Source organism: Chelonoidis abingdonii, chromosome 2, assembly GCF_003597395.2.
Source record: "Chelonoidis abingdonii isolate Lonesome George chromosome 2, CheloAbing_2.0, whole genome shotgun sequence".
Taxonomy (NCBI): domain Eukaryota; kingdom Metazoa; phylum Chordata; order Testudines; family Testudinidae; genus Chelonoidis; species Chelonoidis abingdonii.
The window spans coordinates 193,113,416-193,138,256 of record NC_133770.1 but is presented as its reverse complement, the minus strand read 5'-3'; the positions used below and the strand labels follow the sequence as shown (position 1 = coordinate 193,138,256).

The 24,841-nt window shown below is 37.8% G+C and overlaps 1 protein-coding gene across 6 annotated transcripts in view; it reads left to right on the top strand.

The window, feature by feature from the left end:
• The first annotated feature begins 7 nt into the window (after positions 1–7).
• CTDP1 (CTD phosphatase subunit 1) overlaps positions 8–24,841 on the top strand; it is a 201,125-nt gene continuing 176,291 nt past the window's right edge. For 4 of the 6 annotated variants that reach the window (XR_012655332.1, XM_075062883.1, XM_032788413.2 and 1 more), the window contains exons 1-5: positions 15–93; positions 11,062–11,145; positions 14,483–14,576; positions 16,603–16,731; positions 22,084–22,234. Coding sequence is in view for 5 of the 6 variants with exons in the window: in XM_075062883.1 (XP_074918984.1) it covers positions 11,105–11,145; positions 14,483–14,576; positions 16,603–16,731; positions 22,084–22,234 (415 nt within the window). In the remaining variant the exon portion in view is untranslated. Of the gene's footprint in view, positions 94–155; positions 297–11,061; positions 11,146–14,482; positions 14,577–16,602; positions 16,732–22,083; positions 22,235–24,841 lie in introns of those variants that run through there. The other 2 variants (XM_032788427.2, XM_032788403.2) reach the window with 2 other exon arrangements.

Here is a 24,841-nt window from a genome sequence, read left to right as displayed (position 1 = left end):
CCCGCGAGCGGCCGCCGAGCGCCGAGTGAAGGCGGAGCGGCCCGGTGTGGTGCGCGAGCTCTGCGCGCGGCCCGGACAGGTCATCGCGCCTGGGTAAGGGGGCGACGGGAAGCGCGGGGCCGAGGGAGGGAGGCAGGATATGGGGAGGCCGCTGCCTGGGGCTCGCGAAGACGGTGCCGGACGCAGCGTCGCTCCGGCCCGACTGAGCCTGCCGTGAACGTCCCCGCCGGGCCGCGGCCTCGGGGTTCGGGCAGCGCTTCAGCGAGAGGGACCCTGGAGGTGGCGGGCTGGACTGGGTGAGTCTCAGGGTCTCGCGAAACCGTGTATGTCTCCGCCTCCCGCTGTCTCTGGTTGGTTTTAACTGCTGGCTGAGCGTCCTCGCGGCAGTCCGGCCCCGCAGCCCTTCCGAGCGACTAGCTAGAGGCGCATATGCGCTGTTGCAGGGGTGGGAGTTGCTCAGCTGAAGTTATGGTTTCGGACCAGTTCAGCTTCAGAGAACTTCGTTTTCCGTTTCCTCTGCTGAGTGTCCGCTGTGTGTTTTGAGCGCCTCTTCCTGTGGATAAAACAACACAACAATCACCAGTTACACGGAGTTTCTTCCATCTGCTACTGTCATATTTCCTCGCTTACTGGACTGGGACTACTAGCCTCCTCCCAGCCCCGAATTATAAAACGCCACCGCCTAACTGACATGAGCGATTCATCTGTAGTTCACATCAGTGTAAAAGTTTGAGTAACTTTCAAACACCAGAAAATTGTAATTTAAATTGACAGCATAAATTTTACTTGAAAAAGTTATATATCCAGGAAGACCGAGCTCAGCTTGTCTGCTGCTATACCACTGAAATGTGGACACTTACAGCAATAGAAGGGATTTTTTGGTCACTGTATTAAATGCACCTCTTGGAGAGATGAGAGCTTGGTCTAGGGAAGAATTCTTCCCAGCAGCAAACTTTCACAGTCCTGTGTGATGTAGCTAGGTCATCCTAAATTTTAGGAGTGCACTATGCTAGTCCTTGATGCTGCTACCATCTATGTTAAGGAGAAGGCAAGGCGAGCTCCAGAAATAGCTTTCATAACATTGATGTTTTCCTCTCTCTTTGCTTCAAATTCTTTATCTGTAATATGGGACAATAATATTTCTATGCTTCACTGGGTTATTGTGTGGATAAACTATTTCATATTTGTGACCTGCTCAGATCCTATGAGTGTGACAGAAAAAGCCTATAAAGAATTATACTGATGATATATGTCTAGCAGAGAAAGGGATAACATGGTCCAATGGCTGGAGGTTAGAGACAGACAAATACATCCTCTGCATATGTTTTAGAATGCCACTGTAATAAATATTGTACATGTGTTACCATTTAGTGTTAATACATTAGTGCTTTTAACACCCATCTGTGCAAATAGGTGTGTTTAATGTATTTTTGAAACAGTAGTTTCCTGTTTTGTGTGTTGCAGGAGCGAATTTCAAATAGTGAAGGAATCTAACATTTTTCTGTTTAAAATGAAAGTTTAATCTGGAGATCAATTTTGCAGTAATAGAAGAACTCTTGTTTTCTACAACACAGTTGCCATAAACACTAAAATATTTGTATACAAACCCTATGTATTAAAATATTTTAGTGACAAATTATCAACATTGAGAGATATTAAATGGGAAATATTTCCCATTGTTTAACAGTGCTCATCATATAAGCTATTGATTTGACTTCTAACTTGTTAACAATGTTAAATAGTTTGTCTTTGCATTTCCAGCTGTGAATAGCATGCTTCAGCTCTCTGGGTTAAATTGGGCTAATGGCTTGCTACCCTACACTTCAAACAGCTCTTTCTCAACAGGAAAACATTGAACCCTTCTATTTCCTTTGTTTTATGATGGCAAGTTATTTTCTTTTATTGCAATTCTTTTGCTATTTAGGTGGATGCAACCAGCCCTAAACTTCCTTTATTGAAAATCAGTGGTGTATACATGTATCTGCATACCTTTACTTTGGGTCTTTTCTAAGATACAAGAAACTAGTATCAAAGCATATATAAACAAAATTACTTTATCAGTCAGTAATAGAAGTAATATATATATAAAATACTGTTGAGTTCTCCTTCCCATTGAGAACAGTGTCTTTTAGTCATTTTTATTCTTGTGATAAAACTGAGCAGGGAGGGGATAGAACAGGTTATTACAAGTGCTGCCTTAGTATGAAGCAAAGTATATTTAAAAAATATTATACGTTTTGTCAATACAAATCTGGAACAAGGGTATGCCAGAAGGTTCTGCTAAAGGGCTTTGTGGTGGGAAGGATACAGAGGACTAAAACTATGAAACAATAAATAGGTATTTAGATGGTGTGGGAGAGATACAGTTATGTACGTTAACCAAAAACAAGGACGTCTTTATCATGCTGTGTCAGTGCAAGGCTTATATTTGTCTCTCATTTCTAAGGGTATGGCTACGCTTGGAATTTCAAAGCGCTGCCGCGGCAGTGCTTTGAAGTATGAGTGTGGTCGGAGCGGCAGCGCTGGGAGAGAGTTCTCCCAGAGCTGCATGTAAACCACATCCTTTATGGGTGTAGTGTGCAGCGCTGGGAGCTGTGCTCCCAGCGCTGCCGCCCTGATTACACTGACGCTTTACAGCGCTGTATCTTGCAGTGCTCAGGGGGGTGTTTTTTCACACCCCTGAGCGCGAAACTTGCAGCGCTGTAAAGTGTGAGTGTAGCCAAGGCCTTAGTCATAGTTAAATTCACATACATAGGCTTATGTGACTTGAGACGACGACATTTTCAGACAGCTTGCACATACTAAAAACTAGTAGAGTGTGGATTTATGTTAGACTTAGTTTCCAGTAAGTATAAACAACTGATGTTAGTGCATGAGCAAAAGTTGTGCACAAATTGTGTGTTGGATTTAGTTAATACTTATCCTCTTGATTGGAATTAGCATATGTTTGCATTACACTCTTCAGAAAAGTATACTGGTTGTTTACTCCTAGTATTCTAGTTGCCATATGAGCTGTGCTTGGTGTTGTAATACTAGTTTGAGGTAAATTGTCACCTTCTGGAGTTTTGAATATTGAAATAGTACATTTGTTTGTAGGTCACTGTTAACTTAGTATTTTATGAGTAACTGTAAGAGAAAATTGACAACTTGTAACAGAAAGAGGATGGTCCAGTGACTATGGCTCTAGTCTGGGACTTGGGAGAAACAGATTCAGTTTCCTGTTCTGTCACGGACTTTAAAATGTGATAATATTTCCCTACCTCACAGGAGTTTTGTAAGGATAAATATACTAAAGATTATGAATTATTCAGACTACAGTTACAGGGGGGCCATATTAGTACCTATATAGAAAAATTACATGTGTATACACTAGGGGTCAGCGACTTTTCAGAAGTGGTGTGCTGAGTCTTCATTTATTCACTCTAACTTAAGATTTTGCGTGCCAGTAATACCTTCTAAAAACTTTTAAATGTATCTTTCAATTGGTCTATAATATATAACTAAACTATTGTATGTAAAGTAAATAAGGTTTTTAAAATGTTCAAGAAGCTTCATTTAATTTTAAATGAAAATGCAGAGCCCCTGAACTGGTGGCCAGGACCCAGACAGTGTGAGTGCTGCTGAAAATTATCTTGCATGATGTCTTTGACACACGTGCCATAGGTTGCCCACCCTTGGTATACACTGATCTCTTGGGATGTTGGAAGAGATTTGCTGGCCTTTCAGTTGGGTCAGATGTTGCTTTCAGCTTCATTTGTTAAAAACCCAAAATGTATCCGTACGTTGTTTCTGAAAGTACTGGTGAAAACAGTTTATAAAATTGTATTTAAAACCATTGTATGGAAATATTGTTTACAGCCCAAACACTTTACCATTGAGCTAGTTCATGACAACTTAACAGAAGAGTCAATTTAACTTTTACCGTCCAGGTTGAGAGAACTACAAAGAGTAAACAATATAAACTGATTTAGATTTATTTAAAAATTATTTACATTTCCCTTTAGGCGTGGTTAATAACAAACAAGTAAGGACATCTTTAATGTGAGTGTCCCTTAAAGGAAGGTACATTAGGGGTCTTGAGAGGTTGGCAATTTCCCTGTTTAACACTGAGCTATGATTAAAAAGTCACAGAGGTGCGGGTGCACCTGTAAATAAAAAGAATCTGCCGGAGAGATCAAGGAACTTAGGACTGTAAGTGGCAGTGGCAGTTGTGTTAACATCGAAGAAAATGCCAAAAATTTGCTGGCCTGCGCTCTGTGTATTTTTAGGGTGTATATTTGCTGCTGCTCTTTTTTTTTTAAAGTGGCAATGTACTTTTTAATACCAGCTGTTTCCACTGAGGTTAGTGTTAAAGGGTATGTCAGGGCATTGTACTGGAATTGTGTTTTATGTAAAGTTACATAAATAAAGCAAACTTTTATAATGTGAAGCTGTTATTTCATCTCTGGGTCCTGATACCTACACAGATCACTTGAGTTCACTTTCATTATTCATGTTGGCAAAACCCCTTAATGGAATTACTACCTCATAATTCCAAAATGTTTGCTGGCTTTATCTTAATATCTGTCTGTATTTATTATGTAATACATTTTATAGTATATCTTAGTCATAGCATTCTCTGTTGCTGAAATGTTTTTAGGATTCCAGTGAAAAAGACACTTAAGAGGTGACTGATTTTTGATCAAAGGGGAAAAAAATGTTAAAAATCTTACAATGTGTAAAGTGTTGCTGTTTGGATTTTTATTTCATGTATAATTTGACTTTAAGAAAACTGAAGGGAGAGCAGGAATTGGGGGAGGGGGAAGACCTGACTCCAGTTAGCCTCAGTACTTAGTCTGCTAGCTACAGGGGTGGAACAAAAATCTTTGCACTCACTCCCTCAGAGATGCACATTCTACATTTTAAGGAATAACATGTCTGTGTACTGTTGTGTACTATAGCTTATTTTAACATAAGATTTTAATAACATTTTAATAAATGTATCTTATAGGTAGCTACAGCTAGTCACACAGAAATATTTTCCTACTATGTTGTTAGTACATTTCACTTGCATGTGTCAAATATTTGGTCAGCTATAGCGCTGATTGAATACTGCAAAAAAAGTATATGAATTAATGTACCTATCAGTGAAGAAGTTGGTCAAATAACATTAGACCACCATGACTTACTACATCTCTCCTACTTTCTTTCCTTCGTTGGCTTCACTCTACTTTTTTTCTTTCTAATAATAGATCACAATGTATAGCTTCCTGGGTTTTTTCTAATGTCTCCTATCTTCTCTCCTCCCTTATTGTGCACTCTCCATTTTTCTACAGGGTTTCCTCTATCTCAGGGGTTCTCAGACTGGGGGTTGGGACCCCTCACGGGTTGCAAGCTCATTACATGGGGGGGGGTCACAAACTGTCACCCTCCACCCCAAACCCCGCTTGCCTCCAGCATTTATAATGGTGTTAAATATATTAAACAGTATATTTAACTTTTGGGGCGGGGGTTGCACTCAGAGGCTTGCGATGTGAAAGGGGTCACAAGTAAAAAAGCTTTATCTTTTCCCCTGTATTTTCTTTCCTCATCTCCCTCGATTTATATATATGCATTTCACGTCTCTCTGTGTATCTCATTAGTTTAGTCTTCACCATTGCATAAGGCTTAGACACTTTTTTGTCAGGCATTTGTTAGAGGTCTAAACCTAGCGGTCATAAATAGATATGAAAGATGGTGGAGACCGTCTAAGGGGTAATGCCCAGAGTGAGAAACCAACCCCACATTTGTGACTGGAAGTGGAGCAGTTGCTGGGATTTTTAGCAGGATGCTGTAAGTGGAGTGTCTTCCATGTTCTACACCTTCCCCTTTTGTTGTTGGTTGGTTGTTTTTTTTACCGTACATAGTGAATAGATACATTCTGTGCTGGTACTGCTGCTTTTAACTTTGCTAAGTAGTCCCAGAGTGAAATTAGCAGCATCTTAACTGGCAAGAATCAAGTCAGTGAGATTCTGGATAGTACCAGTGAAGGCTAGTCATTTTTCACTCTGGTGCAGCTTCGCAAAGCAATGTGCAGGGGCATTGGAGAGTTGTCTGTCTGCAGATGTAGGAGAACAGCACTGCTTACTTTAATATTTGGAAAGTTATTTTTGCAACCATAAAGGCTATAAATGCAAACTTAAATTCTGCAGAAACTGCTGGGACCTATCCATGAAAGCTTTTTACTTGCCCTGGATGAGTGGATTGTCTTGAAGGCCAGTGTGACTTTTTTTCTTTTTGGTGATGTTTACACTTTGATGTAAAAAGCTGACCATGGTTTGTGGCATATTGCACAAGTTTGTAGAGTGTGTCCTTAAATTTTTAATGTTTCCATCTCTTCTTTGATTTCCCGATGGGGAAGCTATGATATTCCTTCTCTTTTAGGGGTTGTTATTGTCTTCAATGTTTTTCTTTTCATGATAGTTTACTGAGACTGACTTGGCATGAAAGTAAAGCTGGCAGTGAATCTGTGCATGAAGCTTGAAAATCACATATAGCTGGAGCATTACACGACAATTGGGAAGGCTGGAAATTGTCAGCAAAAGTTAAATAGACTGAAATTAGAAGTAGGATGGTGTTTGTACGTATAACATCTCCATTCCTAACTCAAAAGGAAATAAAAATTTAGTATTGTTAGAGATAGTAAGTAAGGTGACCTGCTCAGCCTTTACTTTGCACCAATTTTATAATTTATAAAAGCCATGTCTGAAGACTCCTGGAGTGCCGTAAGAAGTGGTTGAAAATCAAGGAGCTGGTTCATGTCAAATTTTGGTGTAAGGCAAGGCAGCATAGCATCACTGCCACTTTCATCAGGTTCTTAAACTAGCCATTATCATTCTTAGATGAGTTGGGGATGCAATGTCAGATGATCTAGAGTTAAGTTCCTTAGCTTATGCAGACAACGACGTACAACTGGCAGATGCATTTCAATAAATGATGATAATCTTTGCCATCTTGGAAAACTGGGAGACTTGGGACTTAAAATAAATCCCAAGAAGATGAAGTGGTTGAATCTTGAAAAAGGGACAATAGCTAGTGTTGCACTGCAGCAGCGGTGAAGCTAAAGGCCAAGTAGAATCTTGTGTGTACCTAGGAAGTTTTATCTAGCCTTGATTTAACCATCAACACTAATTTAAAAGCATATGTGCCTTAGCCACAAGTCCTGTATAGAAACTATTAAATACCAGAGTGAAAATGTATCAAAGCAGTGTATTAACAGGATTGCTCTGTGGTCTGGAAGCTGCTGCATTAAAGGAAACAGACATTAGAAGACTGGAGCTGAGAGTTGTCTAGAGCAGGGGTAGGCAACTTTTGGCATGCGAGCTGATATTCAGTGGCACTCAGTGTCTGGGTCCTGGCCACTGGTCCGGGGGGCTCTGCATTTTAATTTAATTTTAAATGAAGCTTCTTAAAATTTTAAAAAACTTATTTACTTTGTATACAACAATAGTTTAGTTACATATTATAGACTTATAGAGAGAGACCTTCTAAAAATGTTAAAATGTATTACTGGCACGCGAAACAAATTAGAGTGACTAAATGAAGACTCAGTACAGCACTTCTGAAAGGTTGCCAACCCCTGGTCTAGAAGATGGCAGGTGTAAAGTGGAATGATTTTAAAACAAATGAAGTTAGAGCAGAATGTGAAATTAGGGTACAGGATTGGGTTATCGAGACTCTTACAATGGTAGAAACACTGTAGACGATAAATAGAACATAGAATGCAAACAACCAAAGTCCATTTGACATAGAGCCTGACCATCAACTAAATGGCAAGATGTATGCAGTGACATGACTAGGCTGGGCATAATGGAGGAACAAGCCATGGACAGGAATGAATGGTGGTGCTGTGCTGTGTCTGCGAGGATGCTCTTGAATGAAAAGAAGATTCTAAGATCGCTGAACCTCTTTTAAAAACCAAAACCAACACTGTTGGACAGAGATGAGACAAAGGAAAGACTGAGAAATTTGACAGCAAAGAAATGCAGTTCTTTCTAACACAGAAAAATCAGGCATGCTATGCATGTGTTACCATTAGTTCTGTATAGAATTTATTAATTTTTCAGTGATTAATTTACATACTAAACCTAGTGTAATTTTGAGATTTTCAGTTTTGTGAACGTCTTGATAGTTTTGTGAACTTCTCAATCTCCAAATAGTTCATAGGCATTCTGCTGTGTTAAAGTTCTGCACTACACTAAAGCAGGCTATTCTAGTTGGCTTCCCTACTCATTTATTTTCTCAGGCTTACATACTTGAGTCTTGAAATCTGTAGCTTTAGTACATGATTGCTTATTAAAAAGTTGCAATCCCAAGTTTGTTTTTAAAAAAAATGGATGGGTGCGTACCCTTAGTTAAAGTTGTCTAATTGTATTGGTTCTCTTTTTGTGACATTCAGTAGTCAGTTTTTAATTTCCTGTTGTGCATATATAATATTTAGTGGTGTTTGTATTGTATGTGACAACTTTAACATCTCTTAACATGTGGATTGTGCTCCAGGCTAAAATTCTGGTTCTGTTCAAAGAATCTAGTGATGTAGATTTAAGGAAGGGAAACAAGGGAAGACAAATCGATACTTACAGACTTTAAGGTCAGAAGGGACCATTATGATCATCTAGTCTTACCTCCCGCACAATGCAGGCCACAGAATCTAATCCACCCACTCCTGAAACAACCCCCGAACCTATGTTTGAGTTATTGAAGTCCTCAGATCATGGTTTAAAGACCTCAAGGTGCAGAGAATCCTCCAGCAAGTGACCCGTGCCCCATGCCCCATGCTGCAGAGGAAGGTGAAAAATCTCCAGGGCCTATGCATTTAACTGATTTTTTTTTTTTTTTAAATTATCTTTTTTTTAAATGTGGCATATTCAGTTCAAATTCTATATGTTCTAGGCCCAGAATGTCTGTTCCTGTACAGAATTTTCAGAAACTGAATTTGGTAGCTTAGGTACATGGAGCTGCTGAGCCCTCTAACATGCCATCTGTAGAGTCAGGTTTTCATCTCAGCCATATGATCTTACTGATTACAAATATTACCTGGGTTGTAGAGCTCTGAGTGTTCCTGCTGCACATCCTCAGAGTATGCAGGTTTTTTTGGCCTTCCTGTTCTTAGTATTTGGTTCCAAGAACAAATGGGAGGGGAGAAAACAGGAGCCATTTTCATGCATCACTGGGATGCAACTCTTAGCAACCAGTGGAAATAGAATGTCAAGCCAGGGGAAGGAATGGAAGTGCAGAAATTAGGTGCAGGGGAGAGAGGAGAGGGTAAAAGGAAACTTGTACAAGGAAAAGGATGAGGCTACCAACTGGTAGAAGAGCACAGACCAGGAGGTGAGAGGGGAACAAATAGGAGGATAAATGGTATTAAGAGGAAAAGTAGCCAATAAGATTACCTTACTAAAAGGACAAAACTTATTCCATTAAAAAAAAGCTAAAAATACATATATTTTCTACATAAATAATTGCCAGATTGATGTTAATGGATTGGTTCCCAGGATGAGGAGAGATGGGCTGTACTGTCAATAATCCTAGAGAAAGGGAAGTGATCCATGAGACAGTTTTTCTCTAAGTATATGGTCTTCATTAGAAAAGCTGGATCAGTCAAGTTAAGGTTGTTAAACATTTTCATAAAGGCAGGGGTTAGGGGAGTCTCAGTATTAGCATACTGGATTCTGCAATATTCTCCTCAGTTCTGTTAACACTGTGGTCTCCTTCCCTGTCACTGTGAAACATGTGACTGTGCTGGAAGTAAGCATCTGTAGGTGTCTTTTCAAAAACTAATTCCTTGTTGGAATTCTACAGCCCATAATCTCTGCGCTCTTCACCGAGAGATTTGAGCACAAGAGTTTGAGCTTTGAGTAGATGCTGGCTTGTTGTGCCACAGGTTTCAAGCCAAAGAGACTTTATCAGAGCCAGAATATGTACTGGGAAAAGCACAGGGTTAAAAGTGCTGCCATATTATTTTTTCAGCTAATTAATTTCTTTTTGTATTAAGTCCTAAAATATCCAGGATATATATTGGAGTCCCACTGTCATGAGCAGGTATAGGGACTTAGAGTTATATTTTGTTTGACTTTTTAAATTCTTAATAGATACAGTGCTTTCTACTCTCTGATTTGGCTCCCCCAGAGACTGTTGATGAAATCCAAAAGTCTCTTGTATTTCAGCTCAAATCATTATATTTTAAAACTGTTTTGAAGCTTGAGAGTAGGATTTGAATGTTGAAGTGCTTTAGTCGCGTCACAGTTGAGTCTGCCTGCTGTGTATGCAGGCTTCCTGTGTTGTAGACAAGGTTTGGTCTCAGAGGTGGACTAAAGTATCTCCATTTCAAGTTTCAATTTTTATATTTGTGCTTTTTGACCTGTTGCCTACAAAGCTAAATGATACTGTGTGTATTTCATTTTAACTTACGATACTTACATAGTGTGCCTATCGGAGACCTTAGGCACTTGTTTCATAAAGGAAAATAGTCACATAAAAAGATTGGACTACTAGATGTTCCTAACCCCCAAAAAAGAAAGTAATGAACCAAAGATTGAATCCAAACTTAATCAGTACCCCTTCCTCTCATGATTAGTGGGATATAATGTGTAAGTTGCAAGTTGTATCTAACTGTCATTTGAGAAGAACTATTTGCCCAAACTTTTGTTTGGTTTATATACTGTATCTGTAATCTCTGCCCTTTAGATAAGCTGACACCATTGCATATTTGGGAGTTTTTTTTATAAAGGTTTTAATTATTCAATCAGTAATACTTAACTGGCTTCTTCTTAAACCTTTGAGCCAAACTACATATATCTTATTGAATGGGCCATTCAAAGCAATTTTGAATCATAATTGAAGTGTTTAAATTTTGATTTAGTTAGGAATTGGTCCTGCTTTGAGCAGGGGATTGGACTAGATGACCTCCTGAGGTCCCTTCCAACCCTGATATTCTATGTATACTTCAAACTTGATTCGGTTATTGGTGAATTGCTATAAATTTAAATGTTTAATAAATCAACATTTATTAAAGAATTCAAGGTTTTTTGTTTTTGTTTTCAGAGGCATTTTGGTGAGACTGGAAGGATGTAGCCATCCTGTTGTTATGAAAGGTTTATGCGCAGAATGTGGCCAGGACTTGACTCAGTAAGTATTATTTAGGCTTTTTTCTACTTACGCTGACACAAAATTAAGATTTTGTTTTTAAATGTCATTGATCTTAGATTCTCTTCACTCCCTGTCCCTTCTAAAGTGGTGGACCTTAGCAGCTACTAGCTATACTATGGGTATAAGAATAATTTGGAATCTGAAAGTATTGTAGCAGCTATTGATGGAGAAATCCATGTAATTGCTCTCAATATTTCAAATGGTGCATATTTAGTTCAGCTGTAACTTTTAAAAGACTGAGTGCAAAGGTTGTTAATAGTTTAGTTAATGCCTGACGAGCTGAGGTGTAAATCTATGCAGCACACTAGAATCCTGCACGTTAACTGTTTGTGTGGCACCTGCTACCGTGCACTGAAAATTCACTAGTGCAGGACATAGAAGCAGTTCTGTTCTTGCTGAGTTTCATGACTAAGGCTAAGGTTTTGGCACAGGTATTTTTATTAAGAGTCACAGACAGAATGTGGGCAATAAACGATAAAATCACAGAAATGTACACAGGGCTGGCATTAGAGGGTAGCAAGCAGGGCAATTGCCTGGTGCTCCATGCCATGGGGGGTCCCAGGAAGCTAAGTTACAGGTGGCAGGGCTTGGGCGTCAGCCCCAGGAGGTGGGAGCTGAATTGGTGGAATTTTGAGGATGTCACGGAGGTCTCTCACAATCACTGAATCTGTGATCTCCATGACTGACTCATAGCTTTACTCATGATTAATGAAGTCGTTAAAGTGTCTTTTTATAGGAGGGTCTTAATGCAGTGTGTTAATTATCAAACAATATCACTTGATAAGTTTCATTTGAAAAGAACTGCTTTAAGATATACTCTACACAAAAGAATCCTTAATCTAATAACCCATAATAATGAGCATATAAGTAAAACTATATGAGCTAGCATAAATGGCTAGAATACTGAAGTTTGAATTTCTGTTCCATGTAACGAATTCGACACTGCAGAGATCTAGTTCGTGTTCTGTATTTCAAAAAGATATGAATAAAGGGGAGCTTGTTCTTTGTCTAGTGCAGAAATTTGCTTCCTTGATAATAGTTCACAGTGACAGCTGCTTATTGTCTGGTTGTTGACCACATATATTTACAAGAAGTGGTCCTATGTAAGAGATGATACAATCTCGAGTGAAGTTGTGGAGACATTAAATCTGATAACTTGGTTCAGTTGTTGCACAGAAGTGTGTGTCTTTATGATCCTACACAGTGGAATGTTTAGTCCAGGTAATAGTATAATTTTAATGAATTAAAGCAGGTAAATATTAATCTTGTAAAACAAATAACTAATTTGATAAAAGAAAATAGGCATCTAATAAAAATAACACATACAGCTGTATTGTAATGCTAAGCAAGCCTTAAATCTGTAGTTGATTCTGGTACTAGAATGAGAGTACCTCCCTAATCCTAATTATAGCATCACTGCTACTATAATTTTCTTTAGTTCCTTGTGTAATAAATTTAATGTTCTCCAGATTAACCCAGTCATATTATATAGTGAATGTCACCTATGTACCCAGTAAAGTACTGAACTGCTTTGATACATTGTCAGGTTACTTTCTGGGTTTGATTGAACTTGGGAGTGATACAAATGACAATACTACAGGGAAAACTTTGTATTACGCTTGTCAGAATTACACTAGACGCAACTTTAAAGATTCACCGCTCTTCCTGATTTGAAAAATGGGTGCACAGCCAGCATGTAACCATACCTTAAGTGGCTCAATCAGTGGTACATGTCTCCTTGTTAAATTCATATTGATGTGCAATAAATAACCTAAAATGAGTTTTAATGTATTTTTAGAAAAAAGACTAGATATCTGTATGAATAAACTATTGGAGGCACACTAGAATATGAACCAAAGAGATGAGGAAGGAGAGACAGAGTGAAATACACTTTGTAGATTGCGTGAAGGGAATAGATAATGAACTTGCATTTGAGTTTGGGAAATCCATAGTATTTTCGAATACTACTTGACTCAATGAAACGAGTCAAGCAGTTTTTTTCAGACTATTTTCCCATTATGTAACATTTTGTATAATTATTTCATAACGTACCAACTAGTAGAATATTGGTTGGTGCTGCATACCATGATGCAGTAGGATTATATGAGCTGTATGGAGAAGCTTGCACAGACCCTGTAGACCTTCAGCTTGGCTGTGTCTGCTGTAGTTCTAAAGACCCCTTGCTTACATCAGTTTAGTCTATATAAAAAATGAGGGAGAAAGTAATTTTCTCATTTTGTGGATCATCACTTAAATTGGGTTCTAGTCTTAAAAGGTCTGCTTCCTGTGTATGTACAGGTTTGTTTTTGTGAGACAAACTTCCTCCCCACCCTTTTTCTTTCCTTTTATGTTCTTAACTGAAGACTAAATGCTCATGGGAGAGTGAACTTAATTCTGGCTCCAGTTGCAGTACCAGATTCTGTCCTCAGTAGCACCAGTGAAACATGACTGAAAACACAGGACAGGGTGAAATTCGGTCTGATGAATCTTTATTGGGTGTAGTGAGGCATGAACCAGAAATATAGACACTTGGTATAGAGATCTCAGGATGAGGTTGCCAGGCTGACAGTTGCTTGTAAACTAACCCATTTTATGTAGAAGTTAAGATACCAACCTGATACCTTGTGGTGTCACTCCTTCGGAAGTTTTCAGAGAAGAATTGCACATTGTAATCTGTCCTGTAGAGAGAAGCAAGGCATGTCCAGTAGTTCTTTACATTCTTTGTATAAAGAATCGGAGTATGCAGCCATGTTGCTATTGGTATGTAATAGCATTACCCATATTCTCAAGTATGTGCGTACAAGTCATTGTAGGTTTCAGGGAGTGAGTCATTTTAAGTAAATTCAAACAGCTATTTTGGAGAAGAGAAACTTAATCTCAGACCTTTGATTAACACTAGATTAATCATTCAAATTTAAATAAACTGTTTTACTGATGTCCTTTTAAATCTGTATTCAGTAGTTCTAAAATGTGTGTATTAGAGCAAATGCAACAGATGTAAAACTTAATAAAAAAGAACTTAATCCTCATGTTCATCTTCATATTCTGTATATTTTTCTTAAGAGTTCTAGTAACAAAAGTTACAGCAAATAGTTATATTACATGATATTATAAGCAAGCTTCATCCATTTTGTTCAGTAATTGGTGCTGTAATGATCCTCTGAAAAAGGGTGTACCATGCTGAATCAATATATTAAACGAAATCATGATGTTTGACATTGCAGTTTTTAATAATTAACTGCCTTCATTGATGGAAATCATTAGCACTGAAATGTACTTGACTGAAACTTTTTGATTTTCTTCCCTGTTTGATTAGGCTACAAAGCAAGAATGGAAAACAGAATGTGCCATTATCCACAGCAACTGTATCTATGGTTCATAGTGTTCCAGAACTGATGGTTAGCTCTGAGGCAAGTTGAGTTGCACTACTTTTATTCCGCAGTTTGAGATTGCATTTAGTGGGGATTCCTCAAAGAGGTGTGCACATTTAATATAAAATATTGGATTGGCCTCACTTTGAGAAGGAAACTGAGATTTCAGTAAGTATAACTAAAAACTGCAAGTCTGCTCTATAGACAAGTATTGAGTAATTTATTTTTTCTAATAGTGTTAGCATATACTGATGTAGATTATAGGACTACATTAGCAATCACATCTGATTCTGCTGTATTTTAATGTTGCTTACTGCAAGGCTATGATGCCTTTGTGGCGGTAGCTTTGAAATCTTCTGCTTTCCATGAGGTGTTTCTGCCTTTTCAGAAAAAATCAATTGGTGAAAATCTCACCACTTATAATAATCTACAAAGGCTGAAATATTTCTGAAACCTAGTTTCTCCACATTTCAAGGGAAGGAAAGAGAAATGATCCATTGTCTTCCGTAACATTTTAGTATCTGTGACATAAACTTTGTAGTTGAAAAGCTTGTGAGGCCTAAATATTGCAATAAAACTTCTGAGCAGTGAAGATGTTAAAATAAACAGGAATGTTCCTGTCTCACTGGCTTTTTTGGGAAAAAGAGTTGATTATTTTAAATATAATTAAAATAATCCCCTCCTATTTCCCTGTTTTTTCACCATCTTTCTTTCCTCCTCCTTCTTTCTGTCCTCTGCTCCTCTACTTGATTCTCTCTTTTTTTCCTCCTCTTATCTTTTTCAGTTTTAGAAGTTTATAAACAAATTAGTTTGGGGGAAGATGCAAGAGTCTAAAAAGATGCCAGTTTTGGTCAAACCATTCAAAGGCACAAAGGGTGGTTACAGCCCAACTCCCATTTGTGCCTTTTAAAAACTCAAACTTAACTTATGTAAATTACTTGCATACTTAACTGGCCGGTGCCCAGCATTCTAGTAAACTTCTTGACCTAAATAAGGAGATATAAGTATAACACACATTAGAAGACCAGTTTGTGTTTTGTTTAATTATAACAACTTGTAAGTACACCTCTACCCTGATATATCGCTGTCCTCGGGAGCCAAAAAAATCTTATTGCATTATAAATGAAACTTGCTTTGATCTGCCAGAGGACGCCGCCCTTCCCCCCCTCCCCCGGAGTGCTGCTTTACCGCGTTATATCCAAATTCGTGTTATATCGGGTCGCGTTATATCGGGGTAGATGTGTATGTTAAAACTTGTATAGGGAGAAGCAAATGGTTTAGTTCACAGAAATGTGGTCAAATACAACTTTTCATAATGTTAAATTTGTTTACTAGCCATTGATTTTAAATCTCTTCTTGAGATTTTACAAATAATTTTAAGCTCCATTTGTTCCATTTGACAAACATTAGTTATTTCCTCTAGCACTTCTCTTTTTTTGGAGCACAAGCTAAATATGATTTTATTTGTTTCTTCTTTTTGTAATTTGCAGCTTGTATATTTTAATCTGTTACACCAACAGAGTTTTGGCAGTAGGATTTAACTTCTCTCTGCCCGGGGTGTCAATGATAGAAGAATTCACTGGGGTTAATTTATTTTTAACTTGGATACTTTATTCCATAGACACAGGACACTCTGAAGGGAGTGTTATTAGAAGTGATTTTCAGTTTTTGGATGCACAATTTCAGGCACCTGACTTTTTTTGATATGCTCAGCACTTTCTGAAGATCAGGCTCTAAGGTATCTCAAGTTGTGCACCAAAACTAGTGTTAGTTCTTTTTGAAACTCTTGGCTTTTAATGATTTTTGGTGCCTTGCTATGTGGTGTAGATTGGTTGCTTTTAATACAAGAGCAACAGTGTTTGTTGACAGGTTTCTATACATAAATTATGTGGTTCCTTTTACTGAAAAATGGCTGGAAAGCTAGCGAAAGTCAAATGGGTGAGTGGCAAAATCTCTTCAGAAGTTACTGAGCATTTGGTCTTCTGATGAGTCATAAATCTGATTTATTTTAAATTTCATTGACTTGTCTCAGATTATGCTCAGTCTGTAAATCTCTTTATTATAGCAAGCTGAACAACTAGGACGGGAAGACCAGCAGCGACTACACCGAAATCGAAAGCTGGTGCTGATGGTAGACTTGGACCAGACATTGATCCATACTACAGAACAGCACTGCCAACAGATGTCTAATAAAGTAAATATTATTTACTATTATGTTCTCAAGCCACAGTAATCGCAAGAAGTTTTCTGTTCAGTTCTCATGAAGTGACGGTTCTGTAGGAACGCACATTGTACATTAAAATGTAGGAGAAAAGCTAGTCAAGGAATGAAAAAAACATGAGACACACAAGATTATAAAGTATATTTCAATTTTTTGGTCAGTTAATGAAGCACCTTGATTATTTAAATTGAAATTATTTTTAAAGTAACTATTTACAGCATTTATATAGTTCTTTGTTTTCTGTTTTAGTCAGTTTGGACAACAAAACTAAGCTAGTCACTTTAATTCTTGGTGTTCATGCTAATACAGTGTTGGCTTTTCAGGTTACAGCACTAGAAAGAAATAGCTGAACAGAATGTCTTCAAAAATAAAGATTTCTGTTCAGATTAGGTTAACTTTGTCCTATTGCATACTGTGTTTAACTAAACCTACCATACATCTTTGGTCTAAGCTTCTAGGTTCTTAATTAGGAGGGCATCTTCAGCTTGAAAACAAAATGAGTTAAAAGTACCTCAAGTTGAAAGTTCTGTCTCCTTACTGCTTGAAAGATTGTCTCACGCATGGGAAAATAACTATACACAAAATAAACTAATTCAAAATAGACTTTTTCCCCCCATATCTCTTATAGTTCCAGTATTACTTCTGACTAGTAGGTCAAACATTCTGATGGAGTTAATTTACCAAAAAAAAATTCCTCTCTGCTTCCCCTTAGCACTTTTTCCTTTTCCCTGAACTCCCACTTAGAAACAGTGCACAGGATGCTCCTAAGGGAGTATTGTTAGAAGTGATTTTCAGGATAACATCAGGTGATTTTTCAACTCTGTCTTCATCCTTGCTTGCAAAAAAGTATTAATGTGCTCTTTCAGGTAAGTGTCAAGTTGTTTCCTTTCAGAGAAGTTGGTAAGCACTTGCATGGATGAAAATTGACAGTTTTGTTTTCATGTTTCCTTGTTGGAAACCTTAAAACAAATAACTTAAATTCACACTTCCACTGGGTGGATTTGATTTAAATCACTAGTCAGGAAGACTCAATTTAATCATGGATTTCTACATAAAAGTGCATTCTTATTGCTTGTTATAACCTTAATACATATTCTTCACAGCTCAGAGATAGATGTAGGTTTCATTTTTAGAAGGTACACACTATACATTTTTAAATGACTTATTCTGAAAACTTTTGAGACTAGTTTTATAACTATATCAGAAAATGAATGGTGGTTTGGTTATTTCATTTAGCAAAGGTAATTGAAGCAGATACTTCTGAAATTATTGAGAGGTGAACTATCTCCAGTTGAACAGGTTAATTATTAATATTTGGAGGATTTTTTTTGCCATCCTGTATTAGGAGGAGAACATCACCAGACAGACATTTAAATTATTCTTTTAACTAAAACAACAACGTTGTGTATTCTGGATTATTTTCTTCAACAGAAAACATGTTTTAACAAAACAGGCACATGAATTTTTGAATTCTGTTAAACATTTAAAGTTTTTAAAATCAGGTTTGTTTTTGTTAAAATTGTTTTTAACTAAAATAGTTGATTTTTAAATGGAATACTTAAAAAAAAAAAAAAAAATTTGTTAGCCAGGTCAACATGAGAAACAAAATATTGGCCTCTGCAGCAACTCAGTTGTCTTCACCTTCACTTTCCTGTTTGTTTATAATCTGGAAAAGAAAAACAAGCTTTCCTGCTTTTTCAGGTCACAAATGATTTCTCAATTTGAAATGAATTTAGTCCAAAGGAAGAAAATATTCTTTCTACACCGGCAGAAGAAGCTACTGCTGTTAAAAGTGAGATTATCACTGGTGTGACTTTCTTTAAAACATCATCAGCAAACATATATTTTTTGAATGGTTCAGCCTTAACTCGGAAGTTTATTATTATAGTTGGCATTATGGAGGGATGATTGCTGGATGTCCATGTCATAGCCAACTCCTCTTCTTCAGCAGTTAAGGTTTGACCCTGGTACCAAGTATTGAGAGTATTTGCAAAAAAATGAGCTGGAGATAGTGCTTGTCCCATTTGTTTTTTTTAATGCTTGTAATTTAACTCTGTCATTGCATATTTATTTTTTTAAAATCTCACTCAGTTCCTTCCAAATTTCAGTAGTGTCAGCAATAAAACAGCTATTTCTCTGCATTTTGTTCAAGACTACAGAAATAGGTTTCAGGGTACTCAGCATGTATTCAACATTTCTCTTAAGCCCGACGTTGAGAGCTTTGGCTGTGACAGTGCCATCTATTTTTTCACAATTTTGTTCACAAGCTGTCATAAGAATAGGCCAGTTCTTGATATAGTGCTCAAAACAGTCCACTACTGAGTTCCATCACACAGCTTGTGGGAGAGTTAGCTTGGTTCCTCCCACTTTTTTCAGAGCAGCTGCTGCAAAGTGGTTGTTATGGATGTATTTTGTAATTTCAAAACCATTACCCTTTATTTCTGAAACACTGAAGTCTTTGGCTAGGAGGTGCATCAAATGAGCATTGCAACCATATGTTGTTAGCTTAGGACTGGCTTCACTCTCTTCTAAATAATTTCTTCTCATCTTGGATACATTTGCAGCATTGTCTGTGACCAAGCTACATACTAGACATTTGAATAATTTTTTTTTCAGTTTGTTATAGCTTTTACTGCTACTTGTAAGTATTCTGCTGTGTGTGCATTTCCTGATGTATCAGTTTCTGTAAGGAAGACATTTCCCTTCTTCTGTTGTCACACAAGCACATGCAACAGGATCACTGTGGACATTGCTCCACCCATCAAGACTCAAGTTAACAATTTTACCCTCTAGACCTTTTGCACACTGCTCAATTTCTTTTTCATACACTTCATCCAGCAATTTGCCGGCGACATCTGCTCTGTCAGGTGAACTGTATCCTGGTCTTAATGACTGAACCATGTTAATGAAGTGTGGATTCTCAGTCATATGGAAAGGAGAGTTCGTTGCATGAAAAAAATTGACTGGTTTTTTCTGGATTATGGAGGATTTTTTTCTTTTTTGCTACAGGTGATATACTGTGGCTATGTGACATACATGATGTGACTGAAACACTATCATTGGCAGAGAACCCTGAAACTATAGAAAATGATGGTGATCTTGAAGATGCATAGTGTTCAGAATCCTCTATGTTGAGGATGGATTCTCCTAAACAAAATAAGTCAATGTAGTTACTTAATTATTATTACCATACTGCTCATTTGGTATTACTCATTGCATTCACTGACACTCAGTACTACTTTAAAGGTGAAATTGTGAAAGGAAGATCTACCTATTTCAGCTATTTATTTTTATATCAACTGCATCTAAAATGTAGTACCATAGAGTAACAACTATATTCTTTGCTCAAACAAGAGACTTCAAGAATAGTCCAGAAGGAAGACTGGCAGTCCTTAGGAAAGAAGTATGAAATAAAGACGTTTATCAACCTGAGGATCCTGCATGTTCAGACATGTTCCTTTCACCATCTTCAACGCAGCTTCCTCCTGAGAAGGAATACTTCTCATGGATGTTGTTTCATTTGGGCAACCAGGCCTTGCATTTCTTTGTTGCGCTGTTTGCATTTTGCACACGTCTGTCTTACCACAGGTAGAGGAACTTCATCAAAATATTCCCAAAGTGGGTCTCTCTCATGGCCTGATGCCATTACAGGTTTTCCCTTCTAGTGAGAGAATGGTATGGTAGATCTCAAATCAATGAAGGCTACACTCGGAAAGACCTCAAGATTTCTGGAATATGCTGCTCACAGAGTTTCACTTTTGTTTTTACTGCCTGTCCCTCCCTCCTCACATTTATCTCCGGACTTCTTCTCCTTGTCTAGATCTATTCCACCGTCAACAATCTTCTAGTCAGTGAACTTTTTGAAACTTTGCACTTTTAGAGAGACATAAGGGATTGACTGTGTACACAAATTTGCAGAGTGACGATAGGGTTGAGGTCTGTTATTTCTCACTTCTATATATTTACATATTTTAAAACATTTTTGCTGTTAACACACGTTATCTCTGGGGAGACACATCCGCAGTTTGAGAACTGCAAAACTAAGCATCTTTGATGGTATCTTTGAGACTGAGCACTGAGTCCTATTGGATAGATAGAAAGATTAACCTAAATAATCTATACAGAGGCCCCTGGAACCCCATAAGATTGGGTCCCTAATCCATGAACTATTGGAACTCATTTACAAAATTTAAACATTACATGAATATATTGTCTCATACTATAAAATTTGAATTTATAATCCCTATTCCATGATGCAATATCTTTGAGCTATAATGTATCTTAATTAAAGCTATCTTTAGATAGGTGGTTTTCCTCCAAAAGCAGTTGATCAAAAAAATCAGTGTTTTTTATTTATTTATTTTTTAAATCTTTGATTTTTATTCACCCTGCACTTCCACATGCCTAACAAGGTTATACTTGTTAATGTTTTCCCTCATCAGAGAGGGATCAGTGACAGCAAAATAAAATTAATGACCTCCATAGTTCAATGACTGTCTGTGTCTGGGTAAATCCATGTTTATAAAGCAAGTATTCAGGGGGTTCATAAATGAGTGCACTGCTTACTCTGACACTTGTGTATGTCCCTTCCTCAGCTGTTATATGAATTTTCATAAGTACAGTTTTTTTCATTCAACACAAATTGGCCATTTGTTTTATTTTTCAGCCCAGTATGTAGTGAAACTAATGTCTGACATCACTGAGAGTAAACCAAACCCTTTACAAAATTTCACTGGATATTAACATTTGTTGTGTAAACAAACCTTTTGAAAGCCTAGGCGACTTTTTCAATATTCTAACATTGTAAACAATTACTGCAAGTCAAAAATGTGGTGTTCAGCCTTATAAAAACCAAAATATGCTTTGGGTCAAATATATTTCCAAATGAAAATCTTATTCATCTTAATTGGGCTGAAATAGGATCTCCGAATAGACTCATAGGTCAGAAGGGACCAATATGATCATCTAGTCTGACCTCCTGCACAAAGCAGGCCACAGAACCCTACCCATCCACTTCTATACAACCCCTAACCTATGTCCGAGTTACTGAAGTCTTCAAACCACAATTTGAAGACCTCAAGCTGCAGAGATTCCACCAGCAAGCAACCCATGCCCCACGCTGCAGAGGAAGGCGAAAAACCTCCAGGGTCTCTGCCAATCTGCCCTGGAGGAAAATTCCTCCCCGACCCCAAATATGGCGATCAGCTAAACCCTGAGCATGTGGGCAAGACTGAGGTAAAGGGAAGTGCTTTTAGGCATGTTTGTTTTTGTACTAAACTTAATTATTTTACAAGTCTTGCTATGCAGTTATTTGTTCTCTTCTAGGGAATATTCCATTTCCAGTTAGGTCGAGGTGAACCTATGCTGCATACTCGTTTGCGTCCTCATTGCAAGGAATTCTTAGAAAAGATTGCCAAGCTGTATGAATTACATGTTTTTACCTTCGGTAGCAGACTTTATGCACATACAATTGCAGGTGAGTAGCATGCTGCTTGGAATTCTTGAGTTATCAGCCTTTAAGATTTGACGTGTCTTTGACTTCCTGTTCTTTTCCAAGTCTCTGTCCACCTATACCTCTTAAGAAGATTCTGTGCAAACTGTAATGCCATTGAAGACCCAAAACTGTAAATTAATAGTGCAAATTAAAATACTGCATTGAAAATTTTGTCTAAATATAAAGAATAGAGTTCCATAAGCAGAATGCTTAGCTTTTTTGGAACCCAGTCCATGTACTAATTTCTCCCTTTTACTTAGATACAGCCCTACTGTTTTGTTTTTTAGGAAATGTGCCACAATTTTCTTCTCTCTCTTTGCATCTAAAGAATGTCCCTACAGGTTGGATTAGATGAGGTATCTGAGTTTCACCTTATGCCTTCTTCAGGCAGTTTGGAAGCAACACTCCCTTCAGGATAGAGATTGAGAGGCATAAATCTTTTGTCTCCCTTCCACAGAAGTATCACTGTTAATGTCAGTCAGCTGACATGAGAACATAATGCCCATACTGGGTCAGACAAAAGGTCCATCTAGCTCAGTATCCTGTCTACCAACAGTGGCCAAAGCTAGGTGCCCCAGAGGCAATGAATAGAGCAAGTAATCATCAAGTGATCCATCCTCTTTCACTCATTCCCAGCTTCTCGCAGACAGAGGCTAGGGACACTATCCCTGCCCATCCTGGCTAACGGCCATTGATAGGCCTATCCTCCATGAATTTATCTAGTTATTTTTTGAATCCTGTTATAGTTTTGGCCTTTAGAACATCCTCTGGAAAAGAGTTCCACAGGTTGACTATTGAAGAAATACTTCTTTTGTTTATTTGTTACCTGCTACTTATTAATTTGATTTGATGTTTGTTAGTTCTTGTGTTATGAGAAGGAGTAAATAACACTTCCATATTTATTTTCTCCACCAGTCATGATTTTATAGGCCTCTATCATATTTCCCCTCCCCCAGTCATCTCTTTTCCAAGCTGAAAAGTCCCTGTCTTATTAATATCTACTCATATGGAGACTGCAAAGAGGTGCTTATATGATAGTTCTATTTGTGCCCTTCTCTTGGAGCAGAGAATAACATTTGTTAAAGTATAACATTTGTATTTCAGTGTTTTCATATCCTTTTCCATCAAGTTACAGATATTGCCCCTCTCAGTCTCATTAAAACTTGTTCTCAAATGTTTTAATTTAAAAGGAAAGGGAAATGTACAGTATCATTTTTTCAACAGACATAAATGAAAGTTAATTAATGCCATGCGCTTGCATGTTAGGGTAATGTTGAGGACATGACCACCAACATATGATTGAACTGTAAACTTGCCTGTTTTCCCCTACTGAACTTCATGTTTCAGTGTAGTATTTTGTTAATTTCCTTAGATTTTGCTTTTAAAAATACCCTGTAATATTCTGTTAGGATCATGTCAGTGGCAGCTAAGTAATTCATTAGTTTATGACCCCAGTGGAAGAAATAAAAATACACATTAATCTGTGTCTCAATCTAGTGAATGTTGTCAGTGAGTAAAACTGTACCTATTGCTGTTATCCATATCCTTTTCCTCCTGTTGTATTGTCTTGTGTGTTTGTAGAGTGTCAAGCACAACAGGACTCTGTTTTTTATTAGAGCCTTTCGGCCCTGTCTGGATACTAGTGTTAAATAATGACATGAGATGATAAGCTACAAGAGATAACAAACTACAAAACAGATTTTATAGAGAATTTTGATTCAAGTAAAGTAAGGCATTGAAGATGCAATTTGATGTGCTTAAAGATTGCAAGAGACTCCTGTAACCTGAAACTAATGATTTAGTTAGAGGATCAAAGTAACTTTTTACTTCTGGAGAGAAGGGAAGGCTGTGTCTTTCCCTCTTTTCTTTTCTTTTCTTTTTTTTTCTTTTTTGGCAGAACCACAAGACTTGTTCCCTGTTGACTCTATATATCATTCATTATTTGGTGGTTGATATACTTGGTGAAGCTCCCTTTACAGGCCATCAGTGTCGTCATAAGATTATTCATTTTGAGGACGGGGCTGTCTTCATTGCACAGCACAGGACACAGTGTTTATATGTTAACACATTCCCCTTTTCCTGATGGAGTGTGGTTCTGGTTTGTTCAGGGAATGAGGAAATGGGACTTAAGCTTGGTTCTCTTGCATGATAAACTTGACTACTTGATGTAGTGATATGACATTCTCGCTTTTGCTAGTTTCTGCTGTAGTAGTCTGTGCTGGTAGGAAGAAAAAGTTGAGCTGCCAATGAATATGTGACAGATTGATGGCCAAGCTGTAGTAATGTGAAGCTAGACATAGGCCAGGTCTACACTGCGACTTTAAATCGGTTTAATGGCCGATATACCGATTTAACGCTGTATCCGTTCACACGACGTCGTCATTAATATCGAGTTAAACGGCTCCTTAAATCGATCGGACTCCTCCCAACGAGAGGAGTAGCGCTAAATTCGATAGTGAATACTCGATTAGGGTTAGTGGACGAAATCGACTTATTGGCCTCTCGGGCGGCATCCTCAGAGTGCAGCACTGACAGCCTGGGACAGCAATCTGAACTCGGATGCAGCGAGGTAAACAGGAAACCCCGCGA